The following is a 20,420-nucleotide window of genomic DNA, read 5'->3' as shown; positions in this document are numbered from 1 at the left end:
TAATATTATTCTAGTGCTATTATTATTCTGTGCTATAAGTTGCTATGTTCTGCGCTTTGTTTCTTTGTATATTTCAATTATGTTTTTTTTGGTTTTTTCTTTCTAGTTTTAAACATTGTATCCAGTTTGATGTCCTTTGTTGCTGTGTACCCACTTGCGCAGGTATGTAGGTATGTCACACAATTGGTCCCTCTACTAGCCAGTTAGGCTATGGGACCAAACAAGTGTTTGCGAAGTTTTTTTTGTTACATGGATGTGAAAGTTATAATTAAAAAAAAGTCTGAAGCTTTTCTTTGAGGTTCAGATATTTTATTTTCAGGCCGCAGTAACTTTTTCTGGTCTCCATTTACGCTTCTCACGATCATGTCTCAGGCACACACACACAAAAAAAAAACACGACGCAGCTATATTCAGTGTGGAAAATGACCTTCCTTTGTTGTGCACTTTCATAATGAAAATGGCCCATTAGAATTTGCTGCATTTTATTTATTATTTATTTGCAATACTGCCAGTCTCTATTGAGACCATAGAAGGTGGGCACTCTGTACAGATGCTATGATTGTTTATAATAGTAAAAAAAAACTGTAATACAGAACATAAAAGCAACATAAACCTGGCACTTTGTACATTAGCAATATTTACACAACATAAACAAAATACAAGTGCATACAAAAATGGCAAGTTTAACAATAAGGCCGCTTACATGGCTGTTTACAGAACATACAAGTAGTACATACTGCTTTCATTACCATTGTCACTGGGTATTTAAAGAAGCTAAGAATTGTTTTCAATTTCTAATTCAAACTGAGACAGTGACTCAGTGTTGGTTATGTGAGGGGCCAACATGTTCCATTCGCGAATAGCTACTGGAAAAAAAGAATTTTAAACACATCAGTGTTGCATTTGTATTGTACTAATGTGTGTGTATGTTTGTGTCTTGTGGCTCGTGTTTGTCAATAAGACACGTAATTTGAAATGTCTGTTTTGTCTATTTTAAAATAATTGTGCGGGAGTTGGTAAAGAAATTTTAGACGTGCCTGTTTTGCTCGTACTTCTATCATAGGAAGTTCAGAAAGAGTTAGCAGACTAGTGGGTGACTGTTCACGTTTATATTTGCTGTGGATGAATCTTATGGCTTTCCTCTGTACTGCTTCAATTTTCTTTATGCTTGTGCGGGTGTGAGGAAACCACACTGTACTTTCGTATTCGAGGATAGGCCTGACGAATGTTTTGTAGGCTAGGAGCTTTGTTGGCAATGTTGCCATTTGAAGTGATCTGCAATTACGAGTATCGCGGGCAAATCGGGAGTTGGCAGGCAGGCACGCACTTCTGCACTTCGTTGTTCGCGTGCACGAAAGCTTACCTTTTCAGCAATAGCACGAAATCCAAAAGCGTTCTCCATGTAGCTCCCTGCGTACACTCCGTTGATCGCTTGATCGGAAACACTCTGCTTGCGGCGTGCACAAGCTTCAACGAAAGCCGTTGACAGAGGACACACACTCCGCCGCACCGAAGTTGTTCTGTACTTGCCGACACGCCACAGATTGCAGTGACACGTACTGTATCTACTGTAGGCGCGAGTTAAACTGTGCAAGCCGTGTATGTGCGCATCCTGGACAAAGCAAGTGAATAGTAAAATAATAAACCACCGGCAGCCTGCAGCAAACGCGCACACGACATGTTACCACGCAATTCAAAGTCTGCCTGTTGACGATGGCGATGCGCAGTTGCCCCGAGACCTCAAAAACGAAACCGAAACTCATAGCAGTATCGTTTTATGATATAATTTCTAAGCTATGTCAAGCCTCCAAGATAGAGTGTAATCTTGTAATTACACGATATCTTGATATATCTTGACACTATAACTTAATCTTGATATAGTGTAATTTCATGCTTGACAACGTATTTGTTTGCTAACAGAGCTTCAAAGTCTTTTTTTTTTTTTGCCACTGACGTGTTCAGGCGGCAAATGCGTAGCCTTCGTGATGTACATTTTTCTTTTCCCGGGTGAGGCGTTATTGCGGTGTTGTTTCGACATTTTGGAGTCAAAATTTGTTACTTGTGGAACATAGATATAAATAAAAAGTTAGGGAAGGGTGGCAATGAGGTTGTTCCATATTTGACACATCTCCCACCCTTCTTTATGTTCGTTAGAGGAGCTTTTTTTTTATTCAAAATTGGGCAAATCTAGAACCTAAACAAGCTCAACTAACGCTGCCTTGACATATACATGCTATCAACGTTCTTCTAGAACAGTAACTATTATAAATAATGTTTCAATATTACTATTTTACAGGAAAGGTGAGAACGTATGTATGAGCCAATTGAGTGTCATTGGAGCTACATTCGGGTCAGGGTTTGGCCCATTTCGCACAAAAAAAAAATGAAAGCACCCAATTTGGTTTCTCAAGTATGCAACCACAGGCAAAAATGTACATGCGAATGGGTCAGGCCCTCTTTTTTTTCTTTTTCTATCCCCCTGCAGACATAAACCTTAGCAACACCCCCGCTGTGCTATTAGCTTCTTTTAAATAACACTCTGCCATTCAGCAAGAACCTGGGGACTATGCTTTTTTTCACCGACAAAGTATGAATGACGCTTGCTTTTATTTCAAGTCTTAAATTGTCTGTGAGCATAGCAATGTGCGATTATCAGTGCATTGTAGCGCCACAGTAACAACTGTCAATTACAATGCTGCAACTAAACAACTCTTCTCCATTCTTGTGGCACGGGTACATTGCGCTAGTGTTGTCTACGATCGTTCATGTGTATGTTAAGTGACACGCAAGCGTTCATATCAAGGAAATAAAAAAAGAACAGTAAGTGCCCACAGAGTGGCACATCCGCTAAGCACGAGTTCACCCGTGCTTAGCGGATGTTCGCTAAGCTTGTCCTGCGGCGCTGCATGCGTGCACAGCAGCTGCACTAGAGTAAGCTTAGCCTGTTATTTGTAAACATGCCTAGTTCCACGGCAATGCGGATGCTGCAAACATTCAATTTGAACTCATCCATGTTCATAGATCTAAATATAACTCACTGAATAAATCAGGGACTTGTGTATTGATGCGAAATACTTCAGTGTAAGGAAATATGTGGATCCCCAATAAAAAAATTGGCCCCGTATCGGCATGTTTCTGCAAATGTCATCGAAAGACGACAGTCTTGCGTGTGGAGAGAGTGAACATGACATTTATTTGGTGTTCTGCGCAAGAAAATCGGTGAGTGGTATTCTGGAGGCACTGCGTTTGAGTGCCTCGAGCGTGCAGCGGAGGCGAACGAGCGCATCAAGTCACATCACACATGAGACATGAGCGTCATCTGGTAGTTTTCTGAAAAAAAAAAAAACAAAGCGTATGGCTCTGATACGGGCGTGCGCGCCCGTCTCAGAGGTGATAAGGTGTAGAACGCAAGGCGACGGGTAGGTGAGACCACCGTCTCGTCTTAGCAAAGCGTTGGAAACACTCCCCGTTCCGTGCAAACGTTGCATGGTCGGCGCAGCGTGATAATCGCTACGGTCCTTCAAAATACTTATGTATGCTTTTTCTAGTAAAATACGCACATGCAGAATATATACGTGTTGTTATGGTGTCGCAGACATGCGCAATAATTGTTTTTTAATTGACGATTGCACAAGCATGAACGCTCAATCTTGAGCAACATTGATGGGCGCTGCGGATGGGGTCGGCCGTTTCAAGTACCAGATGCCGTATAGAGTGAACAAACAGACAAATGCGCAGGCGGACAGACAGACAGACCAAAATGTTTGCGTCGAAGGTCCACAAGAAAGACTATCGTTTTGAATAAACCAGGAGCTCTGGTACGAAATACTTAGTGTGATTTCAAATGAGAAAGCGCGCACGATAGCCTGTCGAAAACTGTGTGTAATCGTTTCATGTTATGTTTAAGCGCAACATAATCTCTTTTACCGATGTCTCTGTGAGAATCAGGGAAGAATGGACATCAGCGGCAGCAAAATATTTTTAGTAAGAATCCCAAAAACGTAACTCATGAATTAAGTCGTTGAACATGTGAGAAATGTTCTGAATAATGTAAATAGGGGATGGTATAATAAATATAATACATAGCACGATATATTTTGGTGAATGATACGGGAAATGAAAACAAAGGCCGAAACATCGATATTTTCACCAGAACTTTGGCTTGCGGTTTGATTGAATCCGTTGAGATGTGATATGTATTGATGCCCTAAACTATATGCATATATGATAGGTGTAACATTCAAGGAAACACCGTTGGGTGTAATTTGCGAACATACACCTATAGTACACCTAATTATGACAAATGGGTGTACAAAAGGTGGAATAGCAGAAGTTACACCCGTGCGGATAAGTTTGGCAGAAATAATAGGTGTAAGATGGGTGATTTATTGAAAAATCCACCCCTAAGGGTCTGAAATGATTTGCAGTGTAGGCTTTGAAGAATTCAGCCAAACTGTTTATCGTTTGCATTTCTTGTATGGCAATACTGCACTTTGTATGAATATTTGAGCCATAAATAGTCACTCCACAGAAAGTATATTTTACGAAAAAAAAATGATGTTAGGTACAGATTACAAAAATCACTATATAATCGTTTTTGTCTACATTGAGATACCATTTGCACTATGTGTTTGTCCAATCGAAAATTACTTTTATGTGTAAGTTGAAAGCAAATAAACAGTTCTTGTTATATGGCAAGTGTTATCATTACAATTTTTGTTTTATTGAGGAAAATGATGTTTGAAGTCTCCTATTGAGGGTTGTGGGGAACTTCGGAACCGAAGCTGTCGTATATAAAATGCGAAAACAGCCATCATTAGGAAACGTCAAAAATTATTTTCTTCTTTAAAACAAAAAGTGTAATCACATAACTTGCCATATAAAGAGAACTGCTTTCTTGCTTTTAATGTGGCAAAAAAATTGCATTAATATTATTGAGCTTCATGCACTACACACAATCACCTTTACCTAATACCTAGACCAAATTTGGTGCAGCAAAGGCAGTATTTTTGAAATAATTTTTTTAACAAACAACACCCAGACGACATCCTGGGAAGTTGCGAAGGCACCAAGGTGGCCTAATATTTTGTTCTCCACGATATATTTTAGCATTTTGCTGTTTTAAATACAGTAAAAGAGCACAATATCTTTTTTCAAAACACATTTAGGATAGTTGGCAAAATGGCTGGGATGTTTGATGTGGAATTGTCTCACTACCAGTATTTATTCTTCTGAAGCTCAAGCTATCACCTCTCCGTTACTGCCATCCTTACATACAATGCCTGCACAGGAAAGAAAAAAAGGCAGGTCTGACAAAGTTCACAAGTCAAGATATTTTCATGTTGGATAATTCCATTACCATAAACAGCAGCAAAATAACATTCATTTTGAGTAGTCCGAGACACAAGCTATATACCAGTATACAAAAAGCCAAGCGCAAACTTTCAATTTGATCATGTGCGGTGATAGACAGGAAGCACCTACTGCAAGACTGATCAGCCTGTAATTAAACTGAATGAAGTACAATGCACTGTTCAATCTAACACCACATAGGCATCTTTGCTATAGCAAAGCCATGTGTCATTGATTCATGCACTAGATTGGACAATGCAAATGTAAAAAAAGGTGAAAAAAGAAAAGAAGGGTAAAAAGAAGAAAAAGGGGGATGTAAAGTAGGAACAGTGTAGCGCACTACTTTTACTTTGCATACCCCTTTTCTTTATTCTTTTTTTCTTTCTTTTACCTTTTATTGCTTCCCTTGCCCCCAACCTCCGACAGAACACTTTGTATCATCGCAACCTAACTTGAAAGGAAGCGAGGGCTACACTCTTCTGCATTATAGTTTTTTTTTATCAGACAAACATTTCCAAAAGGCACACACGCCTGCACCAAAAGACGATGTCATTACTAACCCCATTTAAACTAACACGCCAAGGGTGACAAAGTGACTTCTAAAAAATAGGTCCTCCTATCGCAACATCGGCCAGCCTGTCTGAGGCACTTCCACTGTTCACCCTGATTACCCCACTAGATGCTTCCGTCTGTCAACTCGCATCTTTATTTCGAATAACACTAATACGAGCTTACATTGATGAATACGCACGAAAGTTTAGCGATGTATCACGCATAAGATTAAGCAACTGTGTTAAAAAATATTTATAGGTTGCTTCCAGGCTTTTTATACTACATTACGGTGCTTGAAGTAGCCTGGAACTGCGTAATGTCTTCTATTCACATGAACCAGATTGACAACGTAATGCACAGTATGTTTAAGAATATTGCGAGAAATATGATAACGACAAAACGACCAGCCACCCAAATTTTCCGCTGTACATGTTTAAAATGCTCATGAGCACCCAAACGAGTGGCTTATGATTACAAGCCGAAAAACCTACAAGTAGGGCCTTGGGGCCTTCTGTGTGTGGACGTGTAGCGTTTTTTCTGTGGAGGGCTTTACACCCATAAGTGAGGAACAAAACTCATGTACAATGAAGAATGCTGGCCGCTATCAGTTATAGAAAAAACTAATGCAGCTAATCTTCCCCGACACATCTGTACATATACAGTGGTGACGAAGCTTCTGTCATTTGTGGCAGTAACTCCAACAGAACCAGTGCAAAAATTGGCACTACTTGGCTAGACAAATGTCCAAACATGCCTGCCCGACTCCCTCTAGCCATCCCGGCTGAATCTGACACATGTTTTCTTGACTGCTGGCTGGACAAAAATAAAACTACTGAAGCACTCACAATACACAGCGTGAACTTCCTCTGGAATGGTCAACTTCGTCTTCCGCAATGAAAGAGCAGCACAGTGTACTGATAAGGCACTGCTTGCAATGATTTTCAATGACACACAGTGACTTTGCTGTTCCTGTCGAAGAGCGCTTGGGGAGCTTAGAGGGTGTTTGCTCTTTTCTGGGGGCTGCTGCCGCTCCTCGTTTTCTGCTCAAGGTCAACCTGCACAAAGTTGTAGACGATGTTTATAGAGTTGTATATAATGATATACAAATTTTTGCAGAACACACATTTCCTCGTGGCACACTGAGGAATTTTTTATAAAACTTAAGGCCTCGCATATGCAAACATTTACAATCGATCCGAAGATGCACTTGACTCTAAAGGAGCAAGTTTGTTATGTAGTGTATATAAAGAAAGGTCATTCAGCACAACCGCAACTACAGTTGCACACGGAAACAACATTAGCTGGACGCTGTGGGTCGCTTTCATGGCATAGCTTAAGCTGACACTGATCGAGCAACGGTACTAAAAATATGCAAAAATTGCCTGATCAATTTCAGGCAGTACTGAAGGGTAGGGCACGAATCTATCGTTCTACTCATGAGCAATGCACAAACTTCAACATCAGTACCAACCCATTTAGCTAAAATTTTGATTAGGATTTCTTCAGTAATGATACGCACAAGTCGCCATAATGTGTGATTGGAGGTGGAAATAAAAATCCGTGAATTGAACTGCATTCTTTTTGCAACTTGAGTGGCATTTCCTTTTAAAATTGCACTTAAAAAGCCTAAAAATCAGTATGTCATGCAACCTGTATGTTTACTGCAAATAGTTTGATGCTTTAACATGCAAAAAGATTAGTGGTCAAAGTTACAGCATATATCCATAATACCTGTGCCAACATTATTCTGTGCTGCCTACGCCGAGAAGTCAACTCCAAAAAAGCAGCACTGCCATCGTGGCAAACAGTGCGAAATATGTGCACTTCACACGCAATTGAAATGCATGCTTTCGCAGCAAACTGCAATGCACAAACATATAAAGCTGTTATGCTGACCTCCCACTGTTTGCAGCCTGCGTTGTGTGACACTTCATAGCAGTCAGAGACCTGAAAAGTCTTTAAATGTTTCCAGCAATTTGTGTGTTGCCAATAATTGTACTCATGAAAGCTATGTCAAACAAAAAGAAACAAGCCCCGAAAATTCTCTTGCTTCACTGCATGATTATACGCTCAGACCAGTAAGCTTTCTACTGCCGAAAAAAACAGCTACTATAAAAATTGATATTCGGTCCCATTAACTGCTTTATGCTTTGTTTTACGCAATCTGGTCTGCATGAACTCTTGAACCGGGCACCATATAGGTTGAAAGACACACACAGAGTTTGAGACAAACCTAGTTTCCCGTGGAGCATCGTTATGCACTATAACAACACATCTCAATCTAGTTAGTTGATCAAAATAACGTGAAAACAGCTCTCACTTGAGGAGGGCGGGCAGAAGGAATCACGCCTGCACCCTGTGCTTCCTGTACATTGTCGTGGAGGGTGCAGTTTTCACCTCATCCTTATGCAATTTCATATTCATAACTTTGCTCGCTGCATATTCTTTGTGGCATTAAAGTGGGTGATACCGTCATGTGTAGCCCATGTAATTTATAAAAATAGAATTCAAGATAGCTCGATTCAAAATAACAAAGTGCATCCAGCACCATGTCCTGTAGCCATTCTTTAGGCAAGTGGCAGAATGATTTATTCTTCAAAACATATCTTACTTGTAATCACTACAAGAGCTAGCTCGTACACTGGCACATTCTGTTTGCCTCTTCAGAACTTAAGGTACCTTTTTTAACGAACACCAGAAAATCTGCAAGAAGAATAGAAGTGTTGTAATGGTGAAGAAAGAAAAGTAGAAGGAAAAAAGATAACCTGCCCTGGACAGGGACCGAGCCTGCGACCTTTGAATAACGTGTCTGATGCTCTATGAACTGAGCAACCATAGTGGCTATCTCCCTTCCACTTTGTACGGTATATATGTGCATTTAGTTATAGAAGAGTCAGTCAGCGCTGCCTGTTACTATTATGGCGAGTGTCGGACACCTTTTTTTGCCTACTGGTGGCACACAGAACGCGCTATTATTACACGAGCTAACAGCCTACCAATTATTCCTCATATACAACAAGAAGTTTCTCACTGCGAATGAAGGAAAGGAGGGCTCGTTTTTCATTGTTAGAAACGATAATATTGAGAACTGACAATGCTGCCAGAAAAAGTACTAGGGATATTATTGGAAGTATTTGTAATGTAATTTAGAAGAAAGTAACGTGGATGAAAAGGTAACTTGTCGTGCGCAATAACCAAACCTGGAAACCTTTGATTAATGCATCTGGTGCCCTACTAACTGCGCTACTATGACAGTTATCTAACCGTCCACTTATGGGGTATATATGTGCATTAGGCACAGGAGCGTTAGTCAGGCTGCCAGCTTCTAATAACATCACATGCTACGTGATACCAACAAAAAAGAAATAGTGTCTCAAACTAGCCATGATGGCAAAAAGCGGGGCTGACTGTCTCTCCGACGTTTAGGTACACATATATACCTTGCCAAGTGGAAGGGGTAATAGCTGCTGTGGTACTAAGCACAGTTGGTAGAGCACCTCACGCTTTTTTTGTAGGTGGCAGGTTCAGTCTCTCGCCATGGCAAGTTATCTTTTCTTCCACTTTTCTTTCTTGACAACTACATTACGATTACTTAGAATATCCCTATACTTCTTTGGCAGCATTATGCATCTGTTATATCTCAGAAAATCTGCTGGTCACAGGAGGTGGCAATGGTTTGCCCTCCCACTTAAATGCACGTACACGAACACGCGCACAACTGATCAAAAAAAAAAAAAAAACAAGCCACACACCGCTAAGATTACTGAGATTCACTGTTTCAGATTCACGAGTAAAAAAAAGAACTATAAATGTAAGGGCTCATTGTCTTTGCTGAACACATTATAATGAGAACTAACCGACAATGATGACAAACAAACTATAGGGGATGTTATCAAAAGTAACTTCAACAAAATTGTGAAAAGAAAAGTCAACAAAAACGTAACTTGGTGACAAGTCACTAATGGGTTCACGTTTTTTGACAACTGAATTGACATTACTTTTTATAACATCCCTATTTTCCTGGGTAATGTTGTCAGGTAATTCTCATTATTAGAGTGGTGAGTAGGCCGACAAAGGAAGGATATGGCATTGATACATCTTTTGAACACCTTTTGAGGATTTTAAAAGAGCAGAAACTGCTTTGAGTAGACCATAACATTTAGTTGGAGCGAAAAAAAAAGTACACACAATTTTACCAGGCTTTCTAACACACTTTGAGACATAAAAGTGTATGCTGCCAGTAATGCTAAACACCATTATTTTTGTCACACTATGCACTGTAGCAGGTGTAATTAGACTGGTGATAGTGAAGCATTAATCAAGCATGCCACCAACTGCGTTCACATCTATGGTCACGTATTTTAAAAAAAAACCTGCTGTATAGTAAAAAAAATTTAGACCATTTATGAGTTTATCCAAATCAAATTATACCGACTGGGTAAGCGAACTATTTGCATAAAATCAAAAGGCATTATTAAGACGATCGAGACCAGGGACTGCTTCGAACGAATACGGTTTATTAGAAGAAGTGAAGTAGCGCGCACTCGCTTCAGGCAGCAGTCTTCTTTCTTCTTCTTCCGGCATTTGATGATGATATTTTATAGGCTCCCGCCCGCCCAAGTTGAAATGTGATAAGCTCTCGCGGGCTATTTGAAACAACCTTCCATTGGGTATATGTGGTTCACCGATCTTCTTAGAAGCTCTTTTTTGTCTGTGCGAAGGAGACAAGCTCTTGTTATTCCGTCTCGCCCAGGGTAGAGTTTTTCAATCCGGCACATTTTCCAAAATGTTCTTGGAGCCTTGTCCTAAACCAACACGATGTCACCCTGTGAGAGTGGTTTTGCTTGCCGTGTCTTGGCTTTGACCGTAGCTCCTATTTTCTTGATATATTCTAGACGCCATCTTTTCCACCATGCGCGCACGAGTTTGCATCTACGTCGCCATGCGTCTTCAATGTCACCGTTGTACAGTCTTGTTTGTCCGTCTTGAAGCTGTCGCCGTCCACCTATGATGTCTGCCGGCGTTAGTGGCATTGGCTCGTCAGGTTCTCCATATACGTAAGTCAATGGTCAATTGTTGAGTGTTCCGTCAACTTCTGCTACAATAGTGCGTAGCTCCTCTACCGAAGCTGTGCTTTTCGATATTATTTTTCGCATCGACGTCTTCAAACTTCTTATGAGGCGCTCGTAAAATCCTCCCCACCATGGCGCGCACTCGGCTATCGTTTTCCATTGAATTTGTGGGCCACTGCAGTAATTCTTTAAAACCTCGTTTTTAATTGTTTCGAGCATTCTGTTGATTTCCTTTCCAGCTTTTATAAATGTTTTGGCGTTGTCCGAGTATATTACTGCTGGTATTCCCCGTCGAGCTGTAAATCGTCGGAAGGCTTGTAGAAAACTTGACGATGACAAATCGTTGGTAACTTCCAAGTGTACTCCTCTTGTTGCCGCGCAGGTGAATATCAGTACATATTGCTCACAATCTGATACTTGTCCTTTGCGTAAAGAGGTACTGGGCAGTCAACTCCTGTAACTTTGGATGGCTCTGCTTCAGTGACTCTGTCTGCCGGAAGTGGAGGTATGTCTCGAGTCGCCGGTCTGGAGTTAGGCCTCTTGCAGACGACACATTTGTTTAGAACTCTTTTCACTGCTTGTCTACCCTGCAATATCCAGAACTTAGTTCGAAGTTGCGCTAGCGTCCCTTGAACTCCTCCGCGTGATACCATTTTATGCACGTGACGTATTAGCAGTTCCGTGAAATGCTCATCCTTTGGAATTACTATTACGTGCTTGTTGAATTCTTGGCTGCACTGCAATCGTCCTTTCTGTCTGATGATTCCATCGTCATCAAGGTAGACTTTGTGTCCATTAATTTCAAATGATCAATTGTTTGAATAGGCCTCACCCTTTGTTTGTCTCAGTGATATTTGGGTCTGTATTATCCCGTATTTCTTTGCGTTTATTACCTCTTTTCCTGTCAACGGCCCTTTGTGATTTTCCTTTCTTGTGTTGTTTATGAATCTGAACACCCATGCTGTCACTTTTATAAGCCGTCCGTATGATGAATACCTTTCGATTTCCAAGATTGGCGCAATTTCAGCTCTTCCCAAGCATTGGTGACATTGTGTTTTATGCTGGTCTTCCACGTCTGTATTTGTGCCAATTATGCTTACTAAGTTTTTTTCCAGTGATGTTACCCATTCGGGACCGTTCCACCATAACTTTGACGTTATCAATGCCTTTGCGCTTATTCCTCGTGTAAATAGGTCAGCAGGGTTGTCACTTTGAACGAATGACCAGCTTGCTTGAAGTATTTTTTCTCTAATTTCTGCGATTTTGTTGGCAACAAACGGATCTCTTTTGCCCTCAGTTCAAATAGCGCCAATGCCAGCTCTTTAATTGGAGCTACGCGGCTTTTTGGTGTTACCAGCCTTGATTCTTTGCTTCCATCATGGTATACTGCTATCAAGTATGCTGCCGCTCCGTATGGTAATGGGCTCGCGTCGGCAAATACATGCAGCTTGTATGCTTGTACTGGTTGATTCTTGCTTGTGTAGCATTGTGGGATTTCTAGAACTCGAAAGTCCTCCGCTTCAGACATAAGGCTCTTTCATTTGTCGCATTCATCTTTAGGGAGCTTGTCGTCCCACGTGACGTTCATTTTTTACAGTCTCTGCAGTCCTATTTTCGCGCGTACTGTGAATGGCGACAACAAACCGAGTGGGTCAAATATCTTCGCTGTGGTTTGAAACACAGCCCTTTTTGTCAAGTGCGTTGTACCTGTTAATAAATTCCACTTTTCCTTAGGGAAGCAAATCATGTCCTTTGAGTGTTTCCATATCAAGCCCAGAAGCATTGTAAATCATCTAGATCGAATATCTATGTGAGAATCGTCTCTTTCTTTTTCATCAATTATTTTGTTTAATCGCTCTTCATTGGATGTCCATTTTCTCAAATTCATCGCTGCCTTTCTGAACACTTGATTTGCCTCTTTGTACAACTTGACTGCTTCATCAAGCTTTGCTGCTCCCAAAATAACATCATCCACGTAGATCGCTTTCTGCAGTGTCCTTGTCGTATCAGGAAACTAGTCTTCCACTTGTTTCAAATGGTGTTTAATTGTAGCTGCCAGTATAAACGTGCTTGGTGTTGTTCCGAACGTTACTCTTGTCATGCGCCATGTTTGCGCTTCATTCATTAACCTTGCTTCAGCGTCATCCTTCCACCACAGAAATCTCATTTCATCTCTATCCTCTTCATGTAAAGAGATTTGTAGAAATGCCTTTTCAACATCTCCAACTAATGCCACCTTTTTCTTTCGGAAATTATGGAGCAGCGATAGCATGTCCTCATTCAAATTGGGTCCTGCCTCTAGGTTCTCGTTTATAGACATGCCTTTTCGAGAGTGTGATGAGGTGTTAAACACTACTCGAACCTTTGTTGTGGCTCGGTCCTCTCTAATGATCGCATGATGTGGCTTGTAGTAGCAAAGTGCATTTGGCTGTTCTGATGGATTTTGGACCTCCTCTGCAACTCCTAATGCCATATACTCTGATATAGCTTTGTCGTAGCGATACAGCATGTCTTCATTTTTCGGCAGCCTTTTAGTCAGTTGCTGTAGTCTTTTTATCGCATTTTTCTGGTTGCTTTCCAAGTTTACGTCCTGTTTCCATGGCAAGCTGACTTGATAGCGACCGTTTTGTTGTACAATCTTGCGCTCGAATTCTTCGACCACTTCATTTCCGGTGTTATTCAAACTATTTCTTGTGATCCCCATTGACTCCAAGCTCCAGAACTTCTGTAGCTCTTGCTGGAGCTCTGTCTCCGCAGCTTCGACCTTCAGAACCATGACTGCTTGATTATGTGTTAGTTTTGTCTTGCTTTGCTCTGACAGCCCTTGCAGTACCCATCCAAGTATAGTTTCTACAGCCATCAGTCTGTCCTCGATTCTTTGAGTTCTACCAGTAAAGAATTCCCAATAATAGTCTGAGCCGATCAGTAGTTCTACGGAATTTGTTGCAGTCGTCTTGGTTCTGTGATCAGCCACTTGCATATTTAGCTGTTTCATTTTCTCGCTGAGTTTCTTAGTTGGAGTGGGTATACAACTGTGCGAGATAACGTCGACTTGTAACGCTTCAATCACTGTTGTCGTGCTTGTTTCTCGTGATCCTACAGTCACTAGCACCACGTTCATTAGTTTGACCTTTTCGTCTCCTCCAAATGAACCAATCATCAGCCTTTCCTGTCGCAACACCTTCGCACCTATTTCTTTCGCTAATCCCGCTTCAAAAATGAACGTTGACTTCCGCTGTCTAATAACAAACGGCAATGTCGGCCACATGTTTCTCCTTCTACGCACGCTACAGCCGTCTGCAAAAGCACAAACTTATGCTCGATATCTTCGGTTGCTTGTAGCGTAGACGTCGTCGCTTCGGCTTGCACTGTTGAGACCAGCTCTGCCCTTGTTTTCTGCATCACCGTTCTACACACTGACGTGGCATGTCGTCCCTTGCATTGCTTGCATTTTACTTGGGCCTTGCAAATGCGTGCAGTGTGGTTTGGTCGAGTGCATCTGAAGCATGCTCTATTTTCGGTAAGCATAGTTTTCTTTTCATCCATTGGAATGCTTCTACGACAGTTTGCGGTTGCGTGGGTTTTCTGCTTGCAGAATAAGCATATTCTGTGCGCTGAGCTATAGAAGCTTGAAGTTGTGCGCATCTGTCCGCGGTTCTCTCTTGGTTTTGCAGTTATCCTTTTTTGTTCACGTTGTGTTTCTTCACGAAAAACTGCTTGCTCTCTCTAGAATAACATGAGCCTGTCCAGCTTTTTCTGGCACGCTTTTCCCGTTGCCTTGTTTTGCTCGCCGTTTTCTGAAGCTGAGCTGTTTTCCATAGCCTCTTTTGACTTGAACTGCACTGGTAATTTTGGTGGAATTGCTCTTTTCAATACCGGTAACAACATCAGCGCACAGCTCTCGGTTTCCACTTTTAGCGACTTGAGTGCCAATATGTTAACTTGCACTCTCTGTACTAGCCAAGTCATCGGTATCTTGAACAGACCTCACTTTCTCCAAACTCAATAGCTCATTCATGTGCATTTCAATGGAATGTTCTCAATTGCCGAACGTCTTTTGCAGTATTTTGATTGCGTCATCATAATTTTCCTCTGCCGAGTACTGAAGTCCTTCAATAGCAGCCGCCGCTTTTCCAGTTAGTGATGCTAACAAGTAATTGAACTTCTGTCCCTTGCTCATGTTCGGTCTCAGGTGAACTGCCGACTCGTACTGAGACCAAAAGCGGTTCCACTCCAAAGTTTTTCCCCCAAACTTTATCATTTCAAGCTTACGTAGCTTAACTAGTTCCGTTGCTTCTTGTCCTGTACTTGAGGACGTCACCAGCCTTGTCCTTTCGCTTGAATCCAATTGTTCAGGCTGTCGAAGTCAGATTTCTATTGCAGATAAGATCGTCGTTAATTTCATGTCGTACTCTATGACGCTTTCGAATTCAGCTTCGGCATTGTCTTCTGTTAGAACCTTTCTATTTGCTCGTTCACGCTCTTGAGACTGTCACTTATTGCTTTAATCTGCGCCTGCGTTGTAAGCAGCTGCTCCCGGTTAGCTCCATCTATTTATTTATTTATTTATTTATTTATTTATTTATTTATTGTACCCTCAGGGCCAGAGGCATTGAAGAGGGGAGTGGGTTTACAAAAAATGGACTCAGAAGGTGAGTAAAGGGGAGTACAGGATTCAACGTTTACTGAATAATCAATTTTAGCTGATAACAAACTTAGGACACAAAAGTAGAACAAAAGAGATCTAGTGTACATATTTTAAATAATCCTAGTATACAATTCTAGCTGCAAAACACATCAGAACACGCAAGAACATAAAAAAACGAAAAAGGCACACGTAATAAGTAACCTCAGTTTACAATGTTTGTTAGTGCAGCGCGAAACAGCTGAAAATCAGTAATCGCAGCAGTCGCTCCAGGAAGCTGGTTCCAGTCTTTGCTGGTGCGTGGGACAAAAGATTCTGAACACGTTCTTGTTTGGCATATAGGTATACTTTATTCGCATGATCGATGCGAGAGGACACGTAGGACGGTGAAAGAAAAAGATTAGCACGAAGGTGGGGGCTGTTATGGAAGATTTTATGAAAAAGGCACAGGCGAAAAAACTTACGACGAGAAGAAAGGGAAGTCAGCTGCAACGAGTTTTTCATAGCTGTAACGCTTGCTGTTCGATCGTAATCGTGTAGGATAAACCGGGCAGAGTTATTTTGGACCAGTTCGAGGGCTTTGATCAGATAAACCATGCTGGGATCCCAAACTGAAGCAGCATATTCTAATTTACTTCTAACCAAGTTCTTATACATCAGTAGTTTTAGAGAGGCAGGTGAAGAAGAAAAATTGCGACGAAGATAGCCTAACATACGGTTTGCATTGTTAATAATGTTGCTTATGTGAACGGACCAGGTCAGGCAAGAAGTAATGTGCACACCTAAGTACCGGTAGGATGAAACACAATCGAGTAGAACATTATTAAGATGGTACGAGGCGGGAGTGGTTGAAGTTCGACATACGCGTAAAACTTTACACTTTTTAATATTAAGGTTCATTGGCCAAAGACTGCACCAGTTTGAAATAGCGTTAAGGTCGTTTTACATAATACTAACATCGTTTGTGTCGTTAATTTCACGAAATATCACACAATCGTAAGCGAACAGGTGTATGTTTGATGAAAAGCAATCAGTGAGGTCATTGATGTAAATTAAAAATAAGAGGGGCCCAGGACTGAGCCTTGGGGTACGGCCGAATTAACAGAACATTCTGGGGAATTATATGAGTTGGCTGCAACAAACTGTGTACGGCCACACAAAAAGTGTTCAAGCCATTTGAACACATCACGATCAAGGTTAAGTTTGCTAAATTTCAGGAGCAGGAGATTATGGGACACTTTCTCAAAGGCTTTTGCAAAATCTAAAAAAATACAGTCCGCTTTGGAGCGACGGTCAAGAATGCGGTGAAGCTGGTGTGTAAAAGACAGTAATTGGGTTTCACATGAAAATCCCTTTCGAAAACCATGTTGTGCATCCGTGAAAAATGAATTGGATTCGAGAAAAGTTACGATGCTTGTGTACAAGACATGCTCCAAGACTTTACAAGGAATGCTCGTAAGGGATATAGGGCAGTAATTTAAAGGAGATTCTTTGCTACCTGATTTGTGAACGGCGACCACCTTACCGACTTTCCACTGGATGGGTAGGGACCCGCTGTCAATGGATTGTTGAAAAAGTTTGGTAAGAAGAATTGAAGAATACGAGGCCGTACCTTGAAGAAATTTAGAAGTTATAAGATCGACACCTTGCCTTGAAGAGGGCTTAAGTGACTGTATTATTTTAGAAATTCCCCGAGTGTCAATAATAATTGAATTCATGAGTGGATAATCGTGCAGCTTTGGGGAAGGAATAGATGTACTGGAAGAGACCACAAAATTACTACAAAAAAACCTGTTCAGGACAACCGGACACTCATTGTCGGGAGTGGATTCGTCATTATGGTCCAGCAGTTTAATTGACTCAGTCGTGCTTGGATTAATTACACGCCAAAAGCTTTGAGGATTGTTTAAAAGCAGGCTAGGTAAGGTACTTTGGAAAAAGTTGGATTTTGCATTTTGACAGCGGATACATAGGAATTGTTGGCTACTTTGTATGCAACCCACCGAGCGTTCGTGGGCAGCAGTTTCGCTTTACGGTAAAGGCGCTTGCGGATTGATAGACGTTTTAAGTAGGCATTGTACCATGGAGCTCTGGCATGCGAAGAGATTTTGCGAAGCGGGATGTATTTGTTGGTTAGCTCGTCGACTTTTCGCAGGAATAAGTTCCAGTTAGCTTCAACTGTACGATTGTCGAAATTGTCTAGAAAAATGTCAAGAAAAGTGGACAGTTCAGTGTTAATGGCATCAAAATTTGCTTTCTTATAATCACGAATTTGCTTAGTTGTCTTACGTGTTTCTAGAGCTGGTACTGAGATGTTGAAAGAAAGGATTAAATGATCAAATAAACCGGGTAAATATGTCATGCACGAGACAGAGTCGGGGCGTGAGGTAAGTACGAGGTCTAGTACCGTTGCTGTGCTGTCTGTTATTCTCGTCGGCTGGGTAACTAGTTGGGTAAGGGTGAAGGTTGAGCAAAGGTTCAGAAAGTCGCTAACTTGTGAGGAACTTGAATTAAACATGGGCGATTCGGAGGACCACATAATTTGAGGGAAGTTAAAGTCACCTAATAAGAAAATCGGGGCGCTTGGCAGGCGAGTTACTACGGTATTAAGAACATCGTGTAAGGAGGCAGTAAAAGTTGGCGGGGCGTTAGGGGGGCGATAACATGCCGCAAAAATGAATTTCTGGTGTGCCACCTCAACACACTATAAGATAATTTCAATATCGGTTTCAACAGCAACCTGGTAAGAATCGTGTGCATTCAAAACAGCAAGCATAACGCCACCGCCTTGGCGAAGGTACGGTCACAACGGTAAATTGTGTAGCGGGACGCATCGTAAAAAATTTCCGTGTTCCGAATGTTATTATTCAGCCAAGTTTCGGTTAGCGCGATAACATTAGGTCTGCACGTGTCTACAATAGAGTTAAAAGAGTCAAGTTTATTAAGCACACTCCTGACGTTCGCAAGAAGTACAGATAAGCGTGACGGGGGCGGCAATCGCCCACATCCCCTCGCGTTTTCCTATCGTGTCTCTAGGTTTGCTGTTTGCGTAGCGTCTAGGCCGTTGTTTTGCGATGCTTTGCGTTGATGCGTTTCAGGGTGGGGAAAGTTACTCGTTTCTGTTACAGTATCGGTTAAAGAGTCATATACGTAGCATTGTTGGTTGACATACAGTTTCGTGTAGCGCAAGTTGTATTTCGGGGATCCAGGTAGACCCTTAGCGAATTCAGACAGTTTCTTTCGTGCCTCACGAGTCGCTGGCGAAAAGTCTTCGGATACCGAAATACCGGATTCTTTAAGTTTAGCGCGCGCTGATAATACCTTATCTCGGGTTTTAAAGGAACAAAATTTCATTATAATGGGGCGGGGTTTGGATGCAGATAGCGTCCCTATACGGTGAGCTCTTTCGACGTCTGAGGGGGGTATTTCGACGCCAAGTGCGGAGTGTAACGCGGCAAGTGCTTTCTCCTCCGTATCGTTCCACGTTTCTTTCGAATCTGATATACCATTAATAACGACGTTATTTCGTCTGGAGCGATCCTCTAAGTCATCCAACCGCGTCTGTAACATCTCTTGTTGGGACGTCAGATGGGCGGTGGAGCTCCTAATTGACACGATATCTTCCTGAAGTGCATTTAGGGTTTTCGATTCATGCTCCAAGGTTTCAAGGCGGGTGAATATATCTGAGAGACTAGTTTTTATAGTCTCCTGGTTATCTTTTATTGCTTTAACATCCGTGGTTAGATTGGCTTGGCTCTCAGTTAGATGAATTGTTCGTTCGTTGACACCTTTGAGTATTTCAAGTATGGCGGCACTATGTACAGGAGTTCGTTCTTCACCTATGTCTGCGCTGGAACTGCGAAGAGTAGGGGGGCCAGGGTTAGTTTCTACGTCACCAGAACAAAGCAACAGCAAACTCACATCTAAGCATTCTTTCAAGACAATACACAGCTCACGTGGGCATGGGAGCACGACTAAGAAACGATTGTCACTTTTTTTAGCATGCAGTGGAGTATATGTACACACCTGTGGGGCGAAGAAGATCAACATGTTAGCCATGCTTTCGCAGTGGCTGCTCCCATGCCCACTGAAAGCGGGGAAGGATTTCCGGAGGCTTAAGTAGTCTTTGGGTCCAGGGGTCGCTGTGGAGTCGGTGCACTTGTGCGCAGAAGTGAAGGGCAATGACGATGCCTCGATGATTGCGCGCGCAGAATTGTCCGGGAAGGCTGGTACCGTATCAGTGTCGGCACCGAGAAACAGGCACGAGGCAGGGCAGGGTGTTGCAATCAGCAGAGAAGCTGACAAGGTCAAAACAACCTGTGGGGCGTAGAAGATCAACATGTTAGCCATGCTTTCGTAGTGGCTGCTCGCATGCCCATCATTAATTTGCTGCTCAGCTGCGTTAATCAGTCGCGCGATCTGGGAGCGAAGCACTTTCCTTTTTTTAGTTATCACTTCTTTGCTCATATTGAGGCGGTTAACAATGACTCCTTACTTGCCAATCGTTCGTTCTGATGCTCGTACTGTCCACGGTGGTCTCGTCGCTCGATCCAGGTCGATCCTCTGCTCCTCCGCCGTTTTCTTTCTGCTGCTCTGTGGCAGGTTGACCTTTCTTGCCCGCGAGGAGGTAGTATCCTGGGTCAAGGCACCTTTATTAAGACGATCGAGACCAGGGACTGCTTCGAACGAATACGGATTATTAGAAGAAGCGAAGTAGCGCGCGCTCGCTCCAGGCAGCAGTCTTCTTTCTTCTTCTTCCGGCGTTTGATGATGATATTTTATAGGCATAAACTGATTCA

At 42.0% G+C, this 20,420-nt stretch overlaps 1 protein-coding gene across 4 annotated transcripts in view; it reads right to left on the bottom strand.

Annotated features, from left to right (window-relative positions):
• Positions 1-20,420, bottom strand: part of LOC142784974 (uncharacterized) — a 45,645-nt gene that overhangs the window by 20,645 nt on the left and 4,580 nt on the right. For 3 of the 4 annotated variants that reach the window (XM_075883396.1, XM_075883397.1, XM_075883398.1), the window contains 3 exons: positions 20,117-20,256; positions 19,648-19,938; positions 3,169-6,959 (listed from right to left, as the gene is read on the bottom strand). In XM_075883396.1, coding sequence (XP_075739511.1) covers positions 6,897-6,959; positions 19,648-19,938; positions 20,117-20,256 — 494 coding nt within the window. In that variant the 3' untranslated portion in view covers positions 3,169-6,896. Of the gene's footprint in view, positions 1-3,168; positions 6,960-19,647; positions 19,939-20,116; positions 20,257-20,420 lie in introns of those variants that run through there. The other variant, XR_012888802.1, reaches the window with a different exon arrangement.

The sequence above is a fragment of the Rhipicephalus microplus genome, unplaced genomic scaffold (assembly GCF_043290135.1).
Source record: "Rhipicephalus microplus isolate Deutch F79 unplaced genomic scaffold, USDA_Rmic scaffold_16, whole genome shotgun sequence".
NCBI lineage: Eukaryota > Metazoa > Arthropoda > Arachnida > Ixodida > Ixodidae > Rhipicephalus > Rhipicephalus microplus.
The sequence above is the reverse complement of the archived record's forward strand: the minus strand, read 5'-3'. Positions and strand labels throughout refer to the sequence as shown.